Genomic DNA, 24,951 nt, shown 5'->3' with positions numbered 1-24,951 from the left:
TCTGTCCCATCATATTGGGGTGGAGGCGTGGGTATGTTGTATGTTTCTGATGATTTCTACAGTTTGGTTTACACTAGGCTTTTTGCTCCACCGACAGCAAGCGTTTACATTATGCGGCTGCTCATTCTCTCGTGTCTCTAATACCCATGGGAACTTTTGCTCCAGGCACAATTTCCCACCACATCATCCTAATGGTTCCTAATTTTCTTCCAAGAATCCTCCGGGCACTGGTCAACACCTCTGGATCTCCACGCAACACAGATAGAGGAATTTTTTATCCTGCTTTTCCATGTGCTCTGCGGAAATAATAGCAAGCTAAGAACTTTGCTATAATCTAAAATATTTAGAGACTTCAGGAACCACTCAAAAGAAGTGAACTCTTCTATACTTGTCCAAGTATACTCCTTTGCTGTGTAGTAAAGTGTAGGTAATATGGCTGTGCTATCAATGGATGCTGCCAAGGGTTCCCTTTGGGAGGACCTCACCCACCTTGGCCTGAGCCCTTATTTTATCAAATGGAATTAAAACCTCTCTTCTTCAGTCTTCCTGAGTGAACATAAACCGTGAATGGTCCGGTCCCCTATGTCTTACCAGGGCAACTCAACAAGGTTGCCTTCTGTCACCTCTAGTAATTATGTTAGCACTAGAGCCATTGGCAATAATGAGTCAAGAATCTACTAATATTAAAAGGGTTCATTAGGGGCAAAACTGTTTTATATAAAGAGGATGCACTGTTATTAGGAGATATCACCCCTTCCCTCTAAAATCTCATTGCCATGAATCATAAGTTTGGCTCCTTCTTCGGATGGAAATAAATTGAGATAAATTAACCCTATATTACTAAATACCCCCTTCTACATGTGCCATTTCTCTAAAAACAGTCTCCAAATTTCAATACCTTGGGAATAACATTTCAGCACAGTGCAAAGAATATGTGAAACTCAATCAACAACTTGCGAGGGAAGATCAAAAGTTGGCATTACTTGCTGTTGCCAATGGTGAGACTTAATACAAAAATCGGCCATAATGCTGGATTTAAAACGATAGACTTATTATTTCGTGAACCAGTCCAGAATAGAGTCCAAACTACAATTAGAGTTATTACAGCACTCTACTGATGAGGGAGAGTTGGCCCTCTCTAGTCTAACCCATAGCTGCACAGCAACATCATCTAGCTAGGGGAGCCAACACTGACAACGTGGCCCTCACCCATGTTCTCATGTTGCATATACCTGGAAGACTCCCTGTCTTCTTACCTGCAAACTCTTCTTTTGCGCAACACTTTTCCCCCACCCTTGCTCTTTGTACAAAAAAATCAAGTACACAATGAAAAGCCTATTCCACTATACAAGCTATAACTATACTCCCTTATGGGATAATGCACTTTTCCCAGAAATTATGAACTTTTGAGTTATGAAGTTATTTTACCAATAACATTCTGAACTTTTTCCCGACAGCTACAGGATGAACTTCATATACCTAAAGCATATGTCTATCAATACATGCTATTTAGGCACACCTTTCAAGTGTAACAAAACTTTGCTCTATTACTTTCCAACATGCTGAGATGCTCAATATTTAGCTCTATGGCTAAAAAGAGTGTTATATTGCACATATATACCACCCTACTCCATTTGCAGGGGCTTACTCCCCCTCACCCTTGTAAATCAAATTGGGAACAAGATATTGGTCAAATTACTGAAAAGCAACAATGGAATACAATTTTACAAGATACGCCCCTTGTTTCCCTTTCAATGGCCATGAGGGATACCCAGTTGTTAAATTTTACATAGGGTCTATAGAACCCTACAGTGACTCCCCCTTTGGCTGTAGGGATTCTCCCTTTTGCCCTAGATGTCAGAGGGATGGACACTTTGCTTTACATGCTTTGGCATTGCCCTACTCTCTTCAGTTTAGCGAATTTAAATAACTCCCATAAACTGCATCTTGAGCCTCTTCAAAATTACCAGCTGACAACCAACGCATGACAATAGCACTACAACATACTCAAATTCTTAGCCAGAAAGCTTGTGACAAACAAAAGGATACCACCCATTTTGTTCACAATGTGGATAAATTGAAAGAAAAAAAAATAAAATATATAAACCATCAACGGGGTTGCCTGAAAAAAATTAAATAGGATGTGGTCAGGATGGTTACACATGCAAGAAGTAGCTGATGTTATCCTATGCAGATTCCTTGGTCAACATGGTTGGTGTCAAGGAAAGGTTAAATGTACCTATGTAACCATACCCTATGTTGGTGGACTGATAAAACGGAGAGGGCCTGCACCCTTTATTGCATCCATCTCACTTGAGACAAAAATATTGACCCATATTTGTAACAAAAGGAGAATACGGTAGAAAGATCTTTATTTGGGAGTCTTTGAGACACTAAGATATGATATCCTTGCAGAACATGTACTTTAGATCACAATATATATGCTTTTCCAGATGTTTAATTCATAGGCAACATCTTGCAAGATTAATTATACACTTAGTGGCCAGATTATTATGACCACCCCATCAGTACTTCGTTGGGCCACGAGATGACTTTGTTGGGCCGCCTTGTGACTCCACGAGATGTTGAAAGGTGATGCGAGGAATCTGACACTGCACTGTTGCCCTTCTGTTATCTTGTACCAGTCTTGCCACTCTCCGTTCTGCCCTAACATTGACTAGTCGCTGGCGGCCACAATTCGCACGTTCAGACCCAGATTTTCGGCTGACAGTCCAGTCTTTAAACACTTTAACAACAGCTGCTCTTGAACATTTAACGAATTCTGCTGTTTTGCTAAAACTCGTTCCATGGCTTGAGCGCCAACAATCATCCCACGTTCAAAGGCTGTTAAATCGCGTTGTTTACCTATATCTTCAGAAAAAAATCACTTCTACTGTCGTGGTCAACAACCTGCTTCCCTATTTATAATGGTCTGGCCCTCTAGCAACTTCAGCGCAAAATTATAGCTAATTGTAGATAATTTGCCTACAAACGTCAGGTGGTCATAATAATCTGGCCACCTGTAGGCAAGGTGGCCTATATGATGGATGCATTATGGTTATGATCTTTCTTTTCCATCTTAAACTTCCTGTTTCACTCCCTTATTGTACAACTTATTTTTATGTGTTTATTTCAGTACAACGACAAAAAACTTTCTCAATAAAAAATGCATCTCATTTAAAAAAAAAAAAAGTAAAGCGAGGACCTTTAATGTGAGAAGCCATATTTTGTTTTAGGAACAGAATACAATCGAGGTCAAATAGATACATTTCAACCAGAGCCCAGCAAAGCCCACAGAAGTGAGCTAGCATTAGCATATTTGTTAGTGTAAGTTAACAATAAAACTTATAAGAATGCAGAGAGTATTAAAGTGTACCTTTGGAGTCCTCCCAGTTCTTCAAGGCAGTGAGAAATGTGGATATTTCCTCGCCGAGATGCCGATGACAAAGCTGAGCATTCTGGAAGTATAAATGCAGGACACAGATCTAGTCAGAAGCAATGAACCAAGTTGAATGGGTTTTTTTTCTCATTCTGCATATCATTTACAGCATTACAGATTGTTAACATGGAAAATTCAATTTGTCAATCTGTATAGTGTACAAACATAAAAATAAATCCAACAAGGGGTACTGCATAGCTACGCAGCATTAGCTTTCTCATTGGTAGATAAACATTACATCCAATACCTGTAATGTATAAACACGTACGGATGTTTGGAACTGATGCATCAAGTCTTGATAGATAATGCTTTGACACACAACTGGCTTGTTATGGCTAGAGGTTTAGAGTTACTGGTAAATCTCCAGGTAAGGTCTCCACAGCCCACTGCAAGAGCACATTCTCATGGGATTTTTAGCACCCATGGTGATGTCACCTTCCCAGAAGTGTTGGTTTGTTTGTTTTTTGTACCAACTTTATTTTTCAATGGCTTTTTAAAAACCATTTGTATTTGAGGGTGGGATGCGGTGCACAAAGTGGGCCTTTCATTTTGATGGAAGTCCACCTTTTTAATGTCAATATTATAATCAGTTTTAACATTTAAGGAAGGATTTCTATGTATGGTTTGGAATTAGCCACATCTGTCCATTACATATGCAGACTTGGCTTCCTGCTTTGCATTGCTCTACAACAGTTCTGCCCCATACACAACTATACGAGTCGATTAGGGAGTATACAATGTGTCAAACAGTTATTTTTTAGAGGGGAGACAGGATGCCTATTGGCTAATCTACCAAACAATTAAAACAAAAATATTGAAGTCCGAGCAAGTAAAAATGTGAGTCTCATCAAAAAATTACTTTCATGTAAATGTGCAATAAGCATATGAGGCAGGAAGGGGTGGGAGCAAGTAAATATTTTAGAGGAAAAGCTGATTTAAAGTCCACTGATCATTTTTGACAGGTTAGGACATTTGATTTGATTGTTGATATACAATTTGTTTACGTTTATTGGGGTATTACACTATTTTGTTACAGTAACATAAATTAAGTTTCAGTTCAACAACAGCGCCTTGAATACCAAATTTAGTTGTATCCAAACTCCCATCAGGCACATCCTAGGGTAGCTACGATTATCTCATGCCATCTTCATCCACTCCTCAAGGTGACACATTTCTCTTGTTTCAGCACATTAATGTTTTAGCACCAAGAGTAAATTTAGCTAACTGGAGGAGGAGGAAATGTTTCAGTATTAACGGCAGTAACAAGCTGGGTCTGCATAGGCTCAGAAACAAAATGTTGTTAGGTAATAATTTGTTTAATATATACAGAGTGAGCAATACGTTTTGCTACCTGTTGGGGAAACAAACATTTAAGGCAAGTTCTTTCTACAACAGCCGTTGATTGCTTATGAACAAGGACAAAATAGATTAATACAATGTTGTATTTATTTACATATATATGAAGCACACTAGATTTACCATGGCGGCACTCATGGGCCAGTATCTAGGGCAGCAGGCTTAGAGGGGACAAATTCAACCTTCAAAATCTACAAATTGTGATAACTTTTTCCTTACTTTGTATCCCTCTTCTGGTCACCTCTGTACATTTGTTGCTACACAGAGCTGCAAGAGGGGGAAAAGGGTACAGGGGATGTTGAGGGGAGTCATATGGCTCTTTATAGTTCAGAAAACCTGAAACAATCTGTTTTGAGCGTGTTTGTAGGTCTGTCAAGTGTAAACGTAGTTCTGAATATAAAGCAGATCCAATGCGATCTCTAAATGCACAGTCTAGTATTCGTTTTACTAAACTGGTCACATTTCACAAAGGGCTAGAGCTTGTAAAAATGGACATCATCATTTAAGTGGGTCTGCATCATGCCTGAATACAGCCCTGGAATCATGCAACACAATTTCTATTACGAATAATAAAGAAACTTGATCTTCAGTGGAGCATTTAGAGCACTGTTGGCCAGAGCAATAATCCTAGTTTTGCCTTATGGAGATATTCAGAACATACAGGGAGATGTTAGAATAGATGCTAGCTTTAATTTTCTAGCCTGACCCTGAAATGACCCATCTATGATATGCAAGTCTGACTATTTTGGGTAACTAGTTTAAATTTCCCATCCCTTAGATCAGTGGTTCTCAACCTGTGGGTCGGGACCCCCTCGGGGGTCGAATGACGATTTGCCAGGGGTCGCCTAGTGGCTCTCGGCCGCCGGGAGAGAGACACTTTTCCCGGAAAGGTCGGGACCTTTCTCTGCTCTGTTTTTTTTTTGACAATCGGGGGCCGCCATAATTAAGAAAAAAAAAACCCACCATAGGAATGCATAGCTAGAATCCTATTGGCTATTTCACTAAGATCGCCGGTCCCGGGCCCGTAGGAGGGGCAACGGAGCCCGGGAAGCACGGCGGGGGTGTCCAGCGGGGGGGCGCCCCTTCTTCGGGACGCATAAGCGATCTGGCGACAGGTAAGTCGCCAGGATCGCTTCTGTTGTAAAGCCGACAGTCGGCTCTACAAGTTTAAACAGAGTCCCGGCGGCAAAAGTCACCGGGAGTCTGTTTAAACAGCCCCGTCGTCGTCAGTCACGAAGGGGTTAAAATGGGTCTGTACCCAAATGTCAACGTAAAGCTATGTAAACAGTCTTCCTGGGATGAATAAAGACCAACACGGCGGATGAAATATGCTTCAGTAGGAAAATGTTTTGGTGCCGATTATCTGACAAAACAGGCTAGGCTTCTCTAGATCATTCTATTTGAACTCTAACCTTTCCGTTTCAACAGAGATCTCCTGACCAAGCACCTACTGTAGGCCTTCTGTTACAGAAGCAGGACTGAAGTCTGGAAATAGCGTTTTCTCCAGGAAAGATAGGCCACTCAATTCTCTATTAAGATCTTTTTTTTACATTCCAGCAATGCAACCTTTCTCAACCAGGATGCCTGGTAGTTAGTTGACCCCTTAAAATCCATTACAATTTAGACTGGGTGCCTTGAGATGTTGCATAATTGTAAAGTGTGCCATGAGTGAACAAAAAGGTTGTGAAACGCTGATTTAAAGTGCCCATAAACATTAGATTTTCCAATTTTGCAGCATGGTCTTGCAAAGGCTGGTCACTGTCCAGGGAAAATGTAATTTGTCTGGCTTGGTTTTACCCAGTTCATGTGCAATCTTTGATAATATGAGATTTGAGATAATATGAGGACAGAGAGTGAGGATGGCCACAGACAGACAGTTTGCTCACAAAGAATGACACAAACTGAAACTATGCGGACTTCTTATTTATACTCTGTATACAACCCACTGACTAAACTTACTTAAAAGAGTTCTGCTCAATATTGCCAAAAAAGAATAGAACTTTGTATTGCACACAGTTAAATGTTTGTCAGATATACAAAACACAAAACAATGTGTCCACTCAGCTGGTTAAAATAGAGATGTGAATGTCTACTGGAGCAATCATTGTTCCTCTGCCAAAAGTTGACATCATAGTTCCTACCAGAGACATCTTCATTTTTGTCATTTACAAAAAGATTAAAGCAAGTCTCTACAGCTTGAACATGTATATACTACTGGAGGAGGTTTCTGGCCAAAGTTTTTCACTATGAAAGAATTGCATGAAAGCTAGAAGTGATGAATGAAGCATCCTTTTATGCGAAGGCCCACTTGTATGTTTTAGTAACTGGAACGCACAGTATGCCCATAGGGTAGCCAGTAATGAGAAAAAAAAAAATGATGGTGTTCTCATTACAAGCACTGTACAGTGCATGAAGCTGGCTGTTTGTGGCCTGGCTCACATCTGTAGGGCAACTTATTTTCATCTTTAGGGAACTGTCTACCAGTGTTAACTGGTGCCCAGAAATCCCATGCAGATCTCAGCCTAATCCGGGGGCACTGGAGATCACCAACGTCGTATCTTATATGCGCTCTACTGCTGTTACTAGCCGACAACCCCTTTCAAATGAGCGACAGTCAGCACATTGAACTTATTGGTTTGCCAGGATGTCTATTCTCCCCCTGCTCTTTGCTCAGCTAACACCACTGAAAGTCTTTACTAACCAAATCCTGCCCTGTCCCCCAAAAGGTGCACAAACCACCTGGCTTCTCTCTTAGACCCTGTCTCCCCTTTTGAGTGCCTAAAGTGTTCAATGGAAGCCAGAAACTGGATTAGAAGGAAGCTAACTAATACAGCACACATACCATCAAGCTATATTTTTGTAAAACAAACTTGGTATATTTTTGTAAAACAAACTTGGATCTCTTTTGTTGGGGAACGTACGCTGGGCCACAGTTGAGCTGTCCCTAGAAAATCTATGCAGTCTCAAACGCTCCAGTGGCTTCAAAGCTCCTCCCATGTAGCCCCATAACAATAGATTAATGAAGCAACACCTTATACTTTACTTTTACTCAGCATCATCCCCATAAGGATCATTTGCTATTGGGTCATGTAGGTACATTTGACCACAAACTAGTGCCTATTGCTAGATTAACCTATTTCTTAGCACAAAGCTACAGAAACCATATTTCTTATTAAGTATAATCCTTCACTCATCTAATTGACAGCCTTCTTCATGGGATTTAAAATATCATGAGATAATCATGCTACTGCTATCCCTACTGCAATTAAAGAAGATAATAGGTTTATTATCATAATGTGCAATAAGTAAAGACTGCATAATACTATAATGAAACAGTAATATAAATGTCAGCATTTCATAAACTTTGAAGATTTACAGAACTTCTATCTGCATTTTTATCATCAGTAAACCAGATAATTCCAAGATAGACATTTGCATGCTAGGAAGAACTCTGTGCTTTGCAAGTTTTCTGATTTTCTTTTTCTAGTGTGGTCTATAGCCATTTTATTGGACCTTAGTAAGTCAAGTGGTTTGCTTTTTGTACACAGATATCCTGATGCTGCTCCCATGTCTTTCTGCTAAAAGATTAAAATTCAGCTCAGGTGGAATAAAAACCCAATGTTCTAAATAGAATACTCTTCATTGGACATGTCAAATAGCGTTTGAGCCTGGGTGGCGCTTAAAAGGTTTCTGTGACCTTTCTGATAAAGAACCCCCACCTCCCAATGTAGATCTTACAGCTACTGCTGGAATCTTTCATGCAGACACATTGAGAGTAATTTACAAAACTGGAGCAGACAAAATCTGTAGCAGTTGCCTATGGAAACCAGTCAGCTTATCTCTTACATTTATAAAGCTTAACTGAACAAACTGAAGAGAGCCGATTGGTTGCCATGCACAGCTGCTCTAGATTCTGTCTGCTCTAGTTTTGATAAATCCCCCCCATTGAGTTGCTATTACTGACTTGTTTTATAAGACACAATTTATTGGAGGATCATTATCATCCTCCAGCCTTACTGCTTACAGAATTACAAACCTAGAACACATACAATATAAAGTTGGGAGTCTAACGTCACTTGGTGCACACTTACTCTGTAAAGCGCTGTGCAAACTATTGGCGCTATATAAACCCTGTATAATAATAATAATACACATTTATATAATGAAAGGTGTTCTTAAAAAGTGTTTGCCAAGCCAAACTTTTGTTTCCATTTTTGTTATGTATTGCTCTGCTGTGCTTCGTTAATAAATTAAAAACATTGTCAGCAGGACTGAAAGTGAGGGGAAATCTTTCTAATGGAGCCCCAGATAATAGTTAAAGGAGAACTATGAGATGAGTGATTTCCACTCACCTCATAGTTCTAGCCAACCTGTGACAATGAGACTGTCACAGGTCGGCTCAGTAGATCGGGAGGTGAGCGAACAAATACCAGGTTCGCTCACCTCTCGATCCTGTCACGGCTCTCTGCCGTGACAGGGGGAGGGGCTGGATTCCCCTCTCCGATCTGCCAGCGCTGGCTGGAGGAACGGACGGGGCGGGTACAGCTGGCTCTGCCTCTAGATAGGCAGAGCCAGCTGTCACTCACTCAGCTGGGCGGATCCCGTCATCTACGTCGGGATCCGCTCCGGCTGCGGCGTCTCAGTACAGCTCGCGGTATACTGAGCTTAGGGTAACGGGAGGACGCTAGTTTGTGTCCTCCCGGTACCCTAAGGAGAACTATGGGGAAAAACACTGACCCCATAGTTCTCCTTTAAAATTGAACAGAGGTTCTGACCCTTCCCCACATAATCCAAAACGAAGGGGGAAAACGCCTGGACATGCACATTAACTTTGTTTTTGCTTTAGAGAATCCAGAAGGAAGAAAGAATACAAGGTTCATACAACAGGAGCACTTTCAAAAAAATCCAAAAAAAGCTAAAGCTTTCAGGATATTAACCTACATTTAAACCTTTTGCAAGATACAATCTAAAGGATGCAATCAACACATGATGCTTGCAAATCACAATCTAAAAGCCACAAGTGTTCTCTGCTCAATAAAAGGATCAAACATACCCTCTAGTGTTCAAAAGAAGGACTGCCATATGTAAAACACCTGACAGCTTGTCCTCAACTGCTACTTTATTCAGTACAATTAGCTTGTTTAATAAAGATAGCTGGGAATTACTTGGGCAGCCTAGAACAGATGGAAAAGCCTTGCAGACTACATACACTCTGCTTTCTGTGCAGCCTTTGGATAATTTCTTTAGGACAATATGAATACATACAGTACATTGGACCCCCACTGGAGTTACTGTGATTCAGTTCACAAAGCATTTAGATGCAGTCACTGCAAATTAACCATAAGGCGAGCAAAAACAATAAAATTTAAAAAATGTGTGCCATACCTAAAGAGACAGGTGTAAGGCATTAAACTCCCTACCAACAAATCATGCAGAGCGATAATGATAATTTATCCAAGTTTAGGTATGTATAGATCTGGTCATACTAGAGATAGGATTAGCATGCAGTAACTGAGAAGCAAGACCATACAACTTTGCCTATTATTTTTCAGGGGTAAGACAAAAGTATAAAAAAGGAAAAGTATATATCACATTTACATTACAAAGGCCAAGCATTTGTTTCAAGGCAAATAACCATTCACTTACACAAACTATATTCATGACTGCAAATATAACGGTTGTTGTTATTACCTCTAGTGACTCCTTTATGTCTTCAACTAACACAATGTCTTCATCTTCTTCATCACTGAGCTGATCTGATGAGCAGTAATGAGTGCTATAAGCAGAGTGTTCCTCAATAGCAGCCAGCCAGTCCTGGAGGACAAATATGAAAAAATGGAATTAAAAAAATATATATTAAAAAATAAAATTATATACATTTTATGTCCTGATATGTAAAACCATAGAATTCAAAAGAGGGGGTACTTTATTTTTCTTCCCCGATTCTAGAGCCTTAAAATATGTAGTAAATGAGCACTGTTTTGACATATATTTCATGTGCTAAAATATTCTAAAAGAGGAAGCTGGTTGGAAACATTTGAAAATATAAAAAATGTTATTAGGATCTCCCGAGAAAGAGTTAATTTAAAATGTCTGCAATTCAGCTTACCTCTCTTGTATGCCTCAGGTTTTTGGGCAAGACTTTGAAGTGATGAATGCTATCATCAAAGCATTTTACAGTAAAAGACGAAGTATCTGTGGATTTACCCTTGAAGGAAAAAATATTAAGTAAATTAAATATTTGGCAGTTTGTAAAAAAGGTATAACTAAAGATATTTACATGCCGGGCCCAGAATCTGCTACTCTGAGTAATTCAATCAGTTTTAATCCATTATCATCATCCCATACCACATTTGCATGCCAGACATAGTGGAAAAAGGACAATATAGTAATTATAGGAGCATCAGTCAACTGTTGGCCACATACTGTATATGGACATATTTTTTATGGATCCCCCACCACCCCCAAAGCAGAAAAAAAAAAAAAAAAAAAAAAAAAAAAAAAAAAAAAAATGGACAAATGCTGTTCACACTGCATTACATGGCATTTTCTAGATGGCTACGGTTCAGTGATGAAGGGGTAATTCCTTACTACCCACGAATAAGTCTGCACATCAGCTCTGAGAGTGCACTCTGTCTGTTCCATACTGACCACCATTGCTGACCCAACCTTTCTGGTCATCTCAAGCCTATCTATCCACCACCAGTCCTAAATTTGCCTTTGTCTCTGTCCTGGTACTTTACTTTGGTTGTATGGCTTCCCCTTAACTAGGGATGCACCGATATCAGTTTTTCGGTATGGAGTACCAATATTTTTTTTGTTGGTACTTGCCAATACCGAAAGTCCCATCAAGGAAGCCGGAAGGCGTGTAATGACTCGCCGCCCGGCTTCCTAATTAGCCGCGAAGTGTGTAACGACTGGCTGCCTGGCCGGTCCCAGTTCCTCCCCCTAGCTCTTAAAGCCGGGAGATTTGCGCTACATTTAAGCAATTTTCCTGACGCCAGGGATCTCCAATCTCCCTCCCTTCTCCATCCTGAAGGGAAGTTTAAAAATACCTGCTGCTCTGCTCTACCATCCTGAATAGGTGGATTATAACTTTGAATCCCACTCTCCATCCTGAGGGGAAGTTTATGAGACATTTTGACTTGTTCTCCATACTGAAAGAATTAATATGTAAACTGCCTCTCTGCACTCTATCCTGAGAGGGAAGATAAAGTGACACATTTCTGTGATCTCTATCTGGACTCCGACAGTGCTGCAGCCACCTGCATTAACCCTTACACATCGTATTTGCAGATCTGCACCCTGGCATACTACTAGTTAAATTTTCCTCTGATGGAGGACTACCTGAGGTTAACCATGAACATATTCCTCTAGCACGTCGCACAGACTTACTCACTCTAATTGCAAATACCTTATTTACTATACCTTACGTGTGGGTGTGTGTCAGTGATTACGGACTGTGTATGTCAAATTAGTGAGCAGTTCATATCGCATTGTTTATTATAGTCCCTTTTGCCTGAGTACTAACACCACTGAGTGTTGGACTATTTTTGTTTCTTAAATCCTGCTACAGAGGCTATTTGAAGTAATATAGTCCTGAGCTGCATTTGGTGCTAGCCTTATAACCACTACCTTATTTGACTCTCTCCCACAGAGGACAAATAAATCTTGCACTTATCGGGTTTGAACTGCACAACACACAAGGTAACATCCGCAATTGAGGTCTAGTACTGTTCCTCCTAGCTAGTCATTAGAGTAGCATTGCTCTGATCTGACCTCAACTACAATTCTTCCTTACACTTTGTACCCTGCATTGTTTTTTTCTGCCTGCTATGACCAACAAGGCTATCCTAAAGTTCCTGAGCTTGTGTGGTGGGCTATCCCAGCCACACCATTAGTGGACCTGGTATCCCTAGGTTAAGTGCCCCTGGCAAGAGCCATCTAGCAATTAGATGGAGGCCAGAAGTATCACAATCTTTATTCCACCTGCATGAATCCCTTGTGCAGGAAAGGGATTCTTATACACAGTAGGCAAGTCTTTTTGAGCTAAATAAATAGCAGGGGATTCTATAGACACAGCCTATAATGGCTAAAAGTTGATGCCACATAAGCATTTGAAATGTTGTTTGTATATGGAAACATCTTTTGTATAATAGACTTGTGTGCTGGAACAATCCAGCACTGGGTAGCAAGGAAAAACAAAATATAAAATGTGTAGTTCTAGACACAGGACATGCAATGAAGCTGTCATTTGGCTTTAGCCACACCACAATACCTTAGCAAAATACATTACTTATATTTTGTGCTAGTGTAATAATCAGTAGCAATTAATACATCAACTCCAATTAGCAAAATGACTTATCTAGCAGCACGCACTCATTACAAGCAGCTGTAAATCCAAAATCACACTTAACAGGAAACATCAAGTGATAAAGTTCACTCCTAGTTATTGGTTACATTTTTTTTTTATTTGTAAATGTGTACAAAAGGTTTCATAATTTGTGAGCACCAAGGTTCACAGATACTATATGCATATTTAATTAAACATTTAAAATAAATACAAAACTCAGTTTCTACCGTGCAGATGGCTTGTGTCAAGTGTTTACAACCTTTCCGATAAGCACTGTTAAGCGCATCTGACCTATAATAATAAAAAATAAATACATTCAGTTACATAAATCGCTCTCTGTTTTGAAATGTTTACAAATATTTGTACCCCAATTAGGAAGCAAATACCTTTACATTAAATAAAAAAAGTTTTTGTGGTGGGTAGAGATGTTCAGATACCAGTGCCGATGCTTGCCATTTTCAGGAGAACTACCAGGGTTGCAGCTGTGACAGGGCCCCGGCAGTCCCCCACTGTCCTAAAAAAATGAGTCTGTATTGTACACATATTATATACTAGGAATGCACCAATACCATTTTTTCAAGACCAAGTAATTTCCCTCAGGTGCTTGTCAAAACCAATTACTGATACTTAAGGCTAGGTTCACATCTGAGTGATCTCTGACCTTTGCGGCAATCGTGTGCAAAACCGCGAGGATTGCCTGGCGGTCACGGAGCCACCCACCACAGCTGATGATTATTTTCTAATGGCACCCCAGTCGCGCCGCCGCGATTCTGCCAGTGTAAATGAATACAAAAACGCTGTGCGTCGCAAAAGATTTCAATGGGGATGTCACCCATTGAAATCAATGGGGCCGCACGCCAACCGCTGTCTGTACTAGCACAAGATTACACGCGTCCCGGGTTTGCTTAGATCTGAACCTAGCCTTTAGGGACATGTGACATGTTTTCCAAAACAATACAGACTAATGATTTTAGGGCAGTTTCCTTATAATTATGAAGAACTGTAACTCAATCCATGATTATTTGGCAATGAAGAATGGCAACTAGCAATAGAGGACTACAGATCCCATCAACCCATGATAATACAGCAATGGAGAATGGCAACCGGCTCACCTGGGCTATGTGTGGTCTCACAAGGGCTGCATGCAGGTCTCACAGGGCTGCGTTCGTGCCGCACCAGGGCTGCCTTTGGGTGTCACCAGGGGTGCATGTGGGTCTCTCCAGGGCTGCGTTTGAGTGTTAGAATGTGGTTTACCTTTAATGGCCTCCTCAGCACTATATTTTCTTATAATTTTTTTATTAAACCTATTTTAACTTATTTTTTTCAGCTAGGGGGTACTAAAGAGTTTTTTTTATTTGTTTACAGGAGCTTTGATACTAGTATCTCTGAGGAGAATACAGTACTTTGCATCAGTTTGAAACACACAGCCGGCTCGCAGCTGCACAGCACAGTGAGCTGCTCCCAGCTCTGTGACTGTCACAACTCTGTGATCACAGCGAACAGCTAAAGCTGTGATCATAGTGCTGTGACCACCTAATCTGCTGTTGAGCGTCTGCCTCAGACCCCTAAGGAACCAGCAACAGCAGTAACTCAATGAGCACTCATTTTACCACATGACAGGATCATCCCATCACTGGTCGTTAATGACCGGAACGATCGTGATGGGATAATCCGGTCATTGGTCGGTTAGGCGTTAAAACAGGGATGCACAAATCCCAGGAGCCCATAGCCAATGCTCCTTAAAAATTATAGCTGCCTCCAAGCTTTTGAGTTTTTCTCTAGTCTAATCTTGGAGCTGGAAAAAAAAAAGTATCAGTGGTTGTACTAAGTACGGTACTTGGTATCTGAACATCCCTAGGTTGTGGTTATTGTATATCAGAACCAAGTTTAAAAAAAACTAAAAAAACCCACAATGCAGACAAATACTCACGGTTTTTGGTACCAAGAAATGACACCATGCTCCAAGACCACCCAAAAGAGCTTCCAGCCAAAAAAACGTGAACTCTGAAATACAAGGTTGGCAACATATTCATGTACAGTACACAAGTAAAACTAATCTACAAAAGCAAGGCATCATTATCAATAACTCATAATGAAGAAGCATTCTGAACAAAAATGTGTATATGCACAAAATGGGTACTTTTCAAACACGAGCACACAGTGGGGGGGGATTTATCAAAACTAAAGCAGGCAAAATCTGGAGCAGTTGCCTATGGCAACCAATCAGCTTCTTTCCTCACTTTGTTCAGTTAAGCTTTGAAAATAAAAAGGTGGATGCTGATTGGTTACCATGCACAGCTGCTCCAGAGTATGGAATCATAGTATGGAATTACTTTATTCTTTATTTCTGCATGGATCCTATTGTACATCTAGGTATTCTGAAACCACTTACTGTTACATACACATCTGTTTAATTTGTATTGATTGCATGTTTCTGCAACTTGTCACCAGTTTGTTTCTCTACATTAAAGTAGATCTAAAGCTAATTTTTTTTTTTTATAAAGTAGGGAATGGATAAAAAGGCCCGCAACATTTGTTTCTGCTTAAGTCCTAATGGAAAGATTTCCCTTAAATTAGTATTAAAGGCTGGTTTTGCCTTAATGCATTATCTGCATAAAACACCCAGCACTTTCCTAAGATCTCTGTCCCCTGACACTTACCTGCAGCTGCTCTTCTCGTCCACCGCGACCAGGAAGATACTCAGGATTCCTGGGGGAGGGTACTGAGGGGAGAGGAGCCATAGGCTCCTTCTGCCATCAGTCAAGCTGTGACTGCACAAGGGCGTGGCCGGCCGCACGCTGTGTGCATCTATGGACACACAAAGCTAGGTGTGGGCCCAGCCGTGACTGTATATGTACAGGAGACTTCACATCAGTCGGCTAGCTGATGGAGGCACTCGTGCAGGGGGAGTGGCGCTAGCGGTCTGGATACCACTAGAGAATGGGGAAATTTAAAAAAAAAAGTGTTTTAATAGCCTAGCCCACACAAACCGGAAAATAAAAAAAAATGAAGGTTTAAATGTCACTTTCATTTCCGGTCATGCAGACACAGCAGGAATTGAAAGGATTTCTTTAACAGTGAAGACAATCCGTTCCCCTACTGTTGTCACTGAAACAAGTATTGGAAGATTTCCTCTTCATAACTGTCCCAGTGACAACTCAAAACTTTGGATTTTTCCCCCAGTCCTGGTGACAATAGTCACCTAGAAAAATTGTGGGGGGTTAATCTCCCTAGTGGGCACACAGACTGCAATAACAACCTACAAAAAGGTTCTCTCCAAAACCCACACTACTAGAAAATACAAAAAAACGTTTGATCTTAAATACTCTTTAAATGGTGTATTTTTCCCATGTAAAAAAATAATAGAACTATGCCAATTTCAAGGTAATCATTTCATGGTATAGCTCCAAGGTCTGTTTTCATCGGTGCCTTCCAACCTCTATCAAATCACACCGTTTTGTATTTAATAGCAGACTCCCCTATAAACACAGATAAAGCTGTGCCATTTAGATCTTCTAACTTAAAAATATTTTTTTAGAAAAAGGGAGCTATTTAGAATTGGTGCCATTGTTACAGTTGCCCAATGACTCTGAAGATTAACTTTTTGAAATGTCTGCTGCTTGTTACCCATTTTTGTTAAACTTTCATGGTAAAGGATATACTTAGTTTTCTTTTCTTTCCCAAAGGAGCCAAATTAAGTCTCATACTTAAGAGTAATTACCAAACTTATCTGACTTGACAAGTGCATGCCGGCCAAGGGCATATGAGAGGTTACTTCAAATATGAAAGAATAATGAATTACCTTGCATAGTGGACCTTCAAATCGCTGGAGGTTTTTAGCCACATACTGAAAATTAAAACATGAGCCATTAGAACATAGCAAATGTTAACTATTTTGCATCTGGAACAATTCTTTTACATTTTTCACCCACAATAAAATCTGCATTTTTTTTGCTAGAAAATTACTTGGAACTCCAAAATCAATTATATAAAGTCTATGAAAGCAGAGGCCCTGTAGAATAAAATGGTGGCAGTAGCAATTTGTTTACGGTCACAGAATACTTGCGCATTTTTTATCAAATCCATATTTCAGGAAAAAAAATTTTTGTGCACACAAAGACAATACAATACCCAGTTTTTATGTCAATTATAAAAGCTAGGATTGCGTAGAGTATATAGATACCAAACATGCCTAGCCTTAAAATTGCATGCACCCGTTGGAAAAAACTATGGTAGTCAAAATTGTCCATAGGTGAAGCTTTAAGACCTTTTACATGCCATCAATTTAGAGTATACTGCGAATGATGGCCCTAGAGTTATTGCTTTCACTCTGCTGGTGTTCGTTGCAATACTAAACTTGTAATACAAATGACTGTTTACATACATGTGCGTGCCCTAAGCGTGAGTTTACATTTGTATGTGTGCCCAGGGCTTTTACACAGTTTTTAATTTTGTTTTATGTTATAATATTTTTAACACTTTTTTCACTTAACTGTATTGTTATAAGGGGAAGTCCTACCTCTCTTTATGGAGACATCAATGGTCTATTAGAGCTCCACTTCAGCTAGCTGTTTAGCTGGGAATGTGACAGCTCTGAATCTTGGAGTGCTGAGAGGAAAGAGTTTCCTTGTTCAGCTATCACAGAGCAGATCGGGGAACAGATGTTCCCCGATCTGCTCCCACTCACCATCCTGAAAGCACTTACCATGGCTCTAAGGAGGGTGGCGGGGGTGTTAGTTGTGGTGGCAGCTTTACAAGCCTATAAAAGTGATCACTTTTACTGTATAGCTGGGAGCTGGCTCAAGAAAATTATACTGCTGTGTTTGTGAGCTTGCTCTAACCACCTGAAGTCCATGATGTTTAAAGGTCATCTGGATGTTGTGATTAAAGTGAACCTGGACATTTCAAAATAAGCCTATCCAAAAAAAAATATATATAATATGGTTTCACTTCAGAGGAAACCAGTAGAATTAAAAAATAAAAAGGCAGATCCAGCGATATTGGAGGTAGAATTATTTTCCTGCATACATTTAGCTTGGCCCCTCTTTTCTCATCTTCTCGTTGGTCACATCATGTCCATGTGACACCATGAAAAATGGGTAGGGCCAAGGACAACTGCTACAGGCAAATTTAAGAATTAAGTTACCTAAACCTTCTAAACTACTGATTATTTCAGCATGTGTTTTACACTGAAGGTACTGCTGCGTATGGGTTTTTTGTTTTTTTGTATCAGTCCCAGTTTGAGCTGTCCAAGTTGTGATAGTTAACCTTTAAGACTAAATAAATGTTGGATACACATATCAATGTTCTCACCTTTCCAGCCTTGGTTTGTAAGGCCTGCTTTATTTCAATATGTTGAGCAAGGTCTTTTGGTTTTTGGTCTGAAACAGCATAAATAAAATTCATAAATGATTGCATCAAGTAATAAATACAGTTTACAGATTGGATTTGTTCTCTTGTACGAACCAGCTTTGTTTGAATGAGTGTTTCTTCTCTCCTGAGGACAGGAATTACTAAATTGATCATTTCTGTCCTTAACATTTCAAGTTCAAGGGGGTGTGGCTTACAGCAGAAGGACTTGAGCACATCAATTAAATATTGCCTGATGCTTCATATACAGTGTGGAAAATAAAGATTTGATTTCCTGCAGGTTTTGTAAGTTTGCCCACTTCAAAGAAATGAAAGGTCTATCATTTTTATCATAGGTGTATTTTAAATGATAGCGACAGAATATCAACCAAAAATCCAGAAAAAAACACATGGCACAAATGTTCTAAATTGGAGTTGCAGTTCAGTGAGTAAAATAAGAATCTGATCTCCAAGCAAAACATGACTTAGTCCTTGGTGGAGAAACCCTTATTGGGCAAACACAGAGGTAAGACGTTTCTTGTAGTTAGTTACCAGGTTTGCACAGATCTCAAGAGGGATTTTGGTCCACTCTTCTTTACAGATCTTCTCTAAATCATTAGTTTTTTGTGGCCAGAGGCGGCTCTTTAATTAGGCAAATTAGGCGGTCGCCTTAGGCCTCGCGCTCCCGAGGGCCTCGCGGCCGCCTAGTTTGCCCTGTCAGGACGGCAGCCAGGTAGCGTTGTCAGCTCTCATCCACGTAGCTGTCAAACTGAGACTCTCAGAGCTCTTTTGGTGCTGGTGAGGCCATACACAGCCCAGGTGAGACCCTACAGGTTTAACCAGGGCTCTGTGGGTCTCACCAGAGCTCTGTGGGGTCTGCCCGGGGCTCTGTGGGTCTAACAAGGCTGGTTAGACTCCCCAGAACCTTGGTGAGGCTCCACAGAGGGTCTCACCAGGGCTCTGAGGGGTCTAACCAGGCTAGTGATTAGACCCTACAGAGCCTTGGTGCTGGTGAGACCCTACAGAGCCCTGGTTTAACCGGGCCTGTGTGGGGTCTCACCAGTGCACTTTTGGGGTCTCACCAGGGCTCTGTGGGGTTTCACCAGCCCTGGTTTAACCCCACAGAACCATGTTGGGACCCTACCCAACATGGTTCTGTGGGCTCTTTTGGATTTGACCAGGGCTCTGTGGGGTCTAACCAAGCTGGTTAGACCCCACAGAGCCCTGGTGAGACCCCACAGAGCCCTAGTGAGACCCCACAGAGCCCTGATTAAATCAGGGCTTTGTAGGGTCTCTCCACGGCTCTTTGGGGTTTCACCAAGACTGGTGAGACCATCACAGAGCCCTGCTGAGACCCCCACAAGGCCCTAGTTTAACCAGGGCTGTTTGGGGTCTCACCAGGGCTCTGTGGGGTCTCACCAGGGCTCTGTGGGGTCTCACCAGGGCTCTGTGGGGTCTCACCAGGGCTCTGTGGGGTCTCACCAGGGCTCTGTGGGGTCTCACCAGGGCTCTGTGGGGTCTCACCAGGGCTCTGTGGGGTCTCACCAGGGCTCTGTGGGGTCTAACCAAGCTGGTTAGCCCCCACAGAGCCCTGGTAAGACCCCACAGGCCTGAGTGGGGCCTCATGTTTAGGTTTTGCCTAAGGCCTTGCAAACTCTAGAGACGCCTCTGTTTGTGGCTGTCGCTTGGCAACTCGAAGTTTCAGTTCAGTTCCCTCCATAAAGTTTCTAAAGGATTAAGGTCTGGAGAATGCCTAGGCCACTCCATGACCTTAATGTACTTCTTCTTGAGCCACTGTTTTGTTGCCTTGGCGGTATGTTTTGGGTCATTGTCCTGCTGAAAGTCCCATCCATGACCCATCTTCAGTGTTCTGGCTGAGGGAAGGAGGTTCTCATCCAAGATTTTACAATACATGGCCCCATCCATGGGCCCCTCAATACGGAAAATCCACCTGTACATTTAGTAGAGAAACAGCCCCAAAGCATAATGTTTCCACCTCCGTGTTTGACTGTAGGGATGGTGTTCTTAGGGTCATAGTCAGCATTTTTCTTCCTCTAAACACGGCAAGTCAAGTTAATGACAAAGAGCTCAATTTTGGTCTCATCTGACCGCAGCACTTTCTCCCAATCCTTCTCTGAATCATTTAGATGTTCATTGGCAAACTTCAGACGGGCCTGTACATGTGAGTTCTTGAGCAGGGGGACCTTGCAGGCGCTGCAGGATCTCAATCCATGGCCGTGTATTGTGTTACCAATGGTTTGTTTGGTGACTGTGGTCCCAACTGCCTTGAGATCATTCCCAAGCTCCTCCTGTGTAGTTCCGGCCTGATCCCTCATGTTCCTCATGATAATCCTTACACCATGAGTTGAAATCTTGCATGGAGCTCCAGACCGAGGGCGATTGATGGCAATTTTGTATACCTTCCATTTGCGAATAATGGCTTCATCAGTTGTTTCCTTCTCACCAAGCTTCTTGCTGATAGTCTTGTAGCCTATTCCAGCCTTGTGCAGGTCTACAATCTTGTCCCTAACAAACTTTGACAGCTCTTTGGTCTTTCCCATGGTGGTGAGGTTTGAATGGAAGAAAGAGATTCTGTGGACAGGTGTCTTTTATATACATACTTGTATATTTGTCTTAGGAGCACCTTCTTAAATTGGCAGGACTTATCTGTGTACCACATAGCCAGTCTGTGGGAGGAGCCAGAATTATTGTTGGTTGCTTGGGGATCATATACTTATTTTACTCACTGAACTGCAACTCAATTTATAACATTTGTATCATGTGTTTTTTTCTGGATTTTTGGTTGATATTCTGTCTCTATCATTTAAAATACAACTATGATAAAATTATAGACCTTTCATTCCTTTGTAAGCAGGCAAACTTACACAATCTGCAGGATCAAATATTTATTTTCCACACTGTATGCTAGGGAACCTAGTTACCTAGAACCTAGAACCTGTACAGCTGCTACTAAGGAGCTGTATAAATGTGTCATAAACATAAGGATATAGCACTACAACTACATTTGCAAAACAAGCGAATAGATCTTGGCAACCTACTACCAACACCGATCATTGTAAGGTGTGGACAGAAACGGCTAGTGGTAGATAGCATTCATCCATCTGGTCATTAAAAGCCGCCTGAAAGTCATTGCAAACTACCTACCAATTTCCACATTGCCAGCATAAAAGTATAATACATGTTTAGTAATATATAGAGTCTACTGAGATACAGTCTATGATGTGGTTGCTTTCAATTATCAGTTCTTCTTTACCTGGAGCATTTGGGGACCAAATACTGCATAGGCATATGCCAAATGGTTTAGTTTATATCAAGGAAATGACATTCCCATTTGTACCATCAGCAATTTAAAGACTTACTATTCTTATTCTTGATATTAACATTTGCGCCGCTTTTTACAAGTATTAAGGCACACTTCTTCATTCCCCGATACACAGCACAATGCAACGGGGTGTTGCCCATCTGGTCAGTGCAGTTAATATCAGGTGGTTTTGCTCTGTTTAGCTATAGAGAAAAAAAAAAAAAAAAGTAATTTAATGCTGCCGTTTTGGAATGCTCTTCTATACCTCATTAGACCCTCCATTCGCTTTTATAAAACCCAACTCTTTACTGAATACTCATCAACTATTCAGCATTAATTTTACCACTTGGCATATTTACTTAAAGGAGGAGAACTATGGGGTGAGTGAATTACATTCATGCCTATAGTTAGAGCCGACATGTGGTATTAAAACTGTCACACGTTGGCTCTATTGATTGGGAAGTGAGCAAAAACATACCGCCACTCACTCACTTCCTGATCATCTCCCTGCAGAGAGCGGTGAACGTCAGTCATCGCTCCCCACAGGGATTCCCCCCTCCCCTCTCTGATCCTCCAGCGCTGACTGCAGGGTCGGACGGGTGGGGTAGCAGGCATAGCTGGCTCTGCCACTAGATAGGCAGAGCCCATTGTCAATCAGCCAGTGGGTGGATCTCGACAGTATTGTCGGGATTCGTCCCGGCTGCGGCGCCCTCAGCATATAGCTGGCAATAGCCCGCTATATACTGAGTTTTGGGTCACAGGAGGACGTTAGTATATGTCCTCTCATGACCCTAAAGAGAGGTAAAAAAGGTTACCCCAAAGTTCTCTTTTAAAGGCAGTAGAAACATCAAATGGGAAGTTAAAAGATGGGCCTGGACCTCGACTGCAGTTAAGAAGCACATTTTGTTCATGGCAAACTTCTAGTCTCCTGATAGGACAACAAAAGAACAGCAGGACAACAAAAGAACAGCAGCAAATTGAGGAGTCATCCTTCTGTTTTCTCTAATGCCAGCAAGCTTCTAGGGTTTAACTGACAGGCAATACCAGCATAGCCACATAGGCTTCTATTACTGACCCTCCCCATCTGTGCTGCACACAGAAAGCTGCCATGAATCAATTCCTTCCAAAAACCCTAGTTGTCCGGTTTTATGCTTTTTACACTTTTGCACAGAGATCAAAAGAGTTATGTTCATATGCTATAGAAGAAATGCATACATTAAATAGTAACTCAAGAATCATTCTGTGCATTCTTGAAAGTTTGTTTGGCCTGATCAACAATAATAAAAGCCACAACAATTTAGAAAACATTAGCTTACCAGCTCTGATATTGTTGCAATGTCACCCTCTCTTGCAGCATTCAGAAGGATTTCCTCCAATTTTCTTTCCTGAGTTCGTTGTGCAGCTGGTTACATAATTATTCAAAGATTCATGAGCATTACAGCAACATTTTGCTAAATGTAATTCCATTGCAGGAAACAACAAACCCTAACTTTTTTTCTGTGCTACCAGTCCTTCATTCTGTTTATGTAGCATTATTAGTAGGGATGCACCAATACCGATACTAGTATCGGTGCCGATGCCGAGTAATTGGGCGAGTACGAGTACTCGCCCAATGCCTGGCCCGATACTTCCGTTATCAGGAAGCTGGGCGCTGAGTCATTACACGCTGCCCGGCTTCTTGATTGGCCGGGAAGCCGGCTGCATGCTCCCTCGTCACTAGCGATGAGGGAGCATGGAGCCAGCTTCCTGGCCAATCGAGAAGTCTGGTGGTGTGTAATGACGAGAGAGCATGCTTCCCGGCTTCATGCTCTCTCGTCGCATCATGATGAGGGAGCATGGAAATCGGCCTCCCGGCCAATCAGGTCGGGCGCCGAGTCATTACACTGGATAGGCAGAGCCAGCTGTCAGTCACGCAGCTGGGTGGATCCAGACATAATTGTCGGCATCCGCTTCAGCGTCTTGGTATACCACGAGCTACAGCTCGCAGTATACTGAGCTTAGAATGACGGGAGGGCGCTAGTTTGTGTCCTCCCGTTACCCTAAGGAGAACTATGGAGAACAGCCTTAATCCCATAGTTCTCCTTTTAAACATCTATCCCACCAAGCCCTAGGGTCTGAAATAGGAGAAATAGGAGTATTCTATTTTCAGGTTGATTTGACATTCCATGTGTACAAGGTGTTCTGCAAATTAAACCCATCCCCAGCCACATCAATTCTCTTTTTTGAAGGGGAAAGGTTAGGGCTTCTGTCAGATTTTAACGTGGTCTATACCCCCATAGATAGATGTTGTAAAGTAGGCACTGCTCCTTGCTCGCTCCTGTGAAACTACAAGCTCAATACAAATGAGTAAACCAAACGTGAGACTGTAGTCTATTACACGAGTGAGTTTGGAGTGGTGGTTACATTACAACACACACAGGGACCATGGGGAACAAAAGTAGTCAGCCCCCAGAAGGACAGTGTCAGCATGAATTTAGAGAGGATTTGGAGGATCTACAGCCGCGTGATACTCAAATAGGCTACATTTTGTTAATAGTTAAGGTACTTGAATTAAGATTTAACTTCTGCGTTTAGGGTCACTTTAAGATCAGTTTTATGAGGACATAATGAAATTGTGTTTCGCCGTACCACGCTGTTTTAGGTAAACTGGCTGTATTGTTATCTGATCGCCTGAGTGCCATCTTGTGGGAACGAATACTGCACCATACACACATTTTTTGTAATATAAAACGGAAAATAAAAAAAATACCTTCTAACATGACCTTGACCTCCTTGTCCTGTGCTACATTAGCAGCTGTTTGTCCCTCGCCGTTTATCACTGTAGTGTCTGCATTGGATTCTAATAATAACATCACAATTTCCTGATGAAAGCAGAAAAAAAATGGACGCATTTCAGAACAAAGACTGCAACCAAAATGACCAATAAGATCTTCTTGTACTTGAAAAAACAGCATAAATCTATCTATATCTTTTTCTAAGTTAAAAAGTAAAATATTGCCCGATTGGATGATATTCACTGGATACTAATGGGTAAGACTCTGTCTTTGCATATTAAAGAAGATACTCAGATAGCCATGTCATGCTAGAAAGGATAAATAAAAGGAGGAGATAAAAAAGGGGGGGGGGGGGGGG

At 41.3% G+C, this 24,951-nt stretch overlaps 1 protein-coding gene across 2 annotated transcripts in view; it reads right to left on the bottom strand.

Annotated features, from left to right (window-relative positions):
* OSBPL1A (oxysterol binding protein like 1A) overlaps positions 1-24,951 on the bottom strand; it is an 86,525-nt gene that overhangs the window by 55,093 nt on the left and 6,481 nt on the right. For both annotated transcript variants that reach the window (XM_018565687.1, XM_018565686.1), the window contains exons 4-13: positions 24,569-24,680; positions 23,136-23,221; positions 21,878-22,022; positions 18,462-18,529; positions 16,951-16,995; positions 15,079-15,152; positions 13,376-13,439; positions 10,905-11,003; positions 10,487-10,609; positions 3,377-3,458 (exon numbers count right to left, since the gene is read on the bottom strand). In XM_018565687.1, the coding sequence (XP_018421189.1) occupies positions 3,377-3,458; positions 10,487-10,609; positions 10,905-11,003; positions 13,376-13,439; positions 15,079-15,152; positions 16,951-16,995; positions 18,462-18,529; positions 21,878-22,022; positions 23,136-23,221; positions 24,569-24,680 (898 nt within the window). The remainder of the gene's footprint in view (positions 1-3,376; positions 3,459-10,486; positions 10,610-10,904; positions 11,004-13,375; positions 13,440-15,078; positions 15,153-16,950; positions 16,996-18,461; positions 18,530-21,877; positions 22,023-23,135; positions 23,222-24,568; positions 24,681-24,951) is intronic.

This window comes from Nanorana parkeri, unplaced genomic scaffold (assembly GCF_000935625.1).
Source record: "Nanorana parkeri isolate BGI_ZX_2015 unplaced genomic scaffold, ASM93562v1 scaffold873, whole genome shotgun sequence".
In the NCBI taxonomy this organism is placed as follows: Eukaryota; Metazoa; Chordata; class Amphibia; order Anura; family Dicroglossidae; genus Nanorana; species Nanorana parkeri.
Note: the sequence above shows the minus strand (reverse complement) of the source record. Positions and strands in the feature narration are given on the sequence as shown.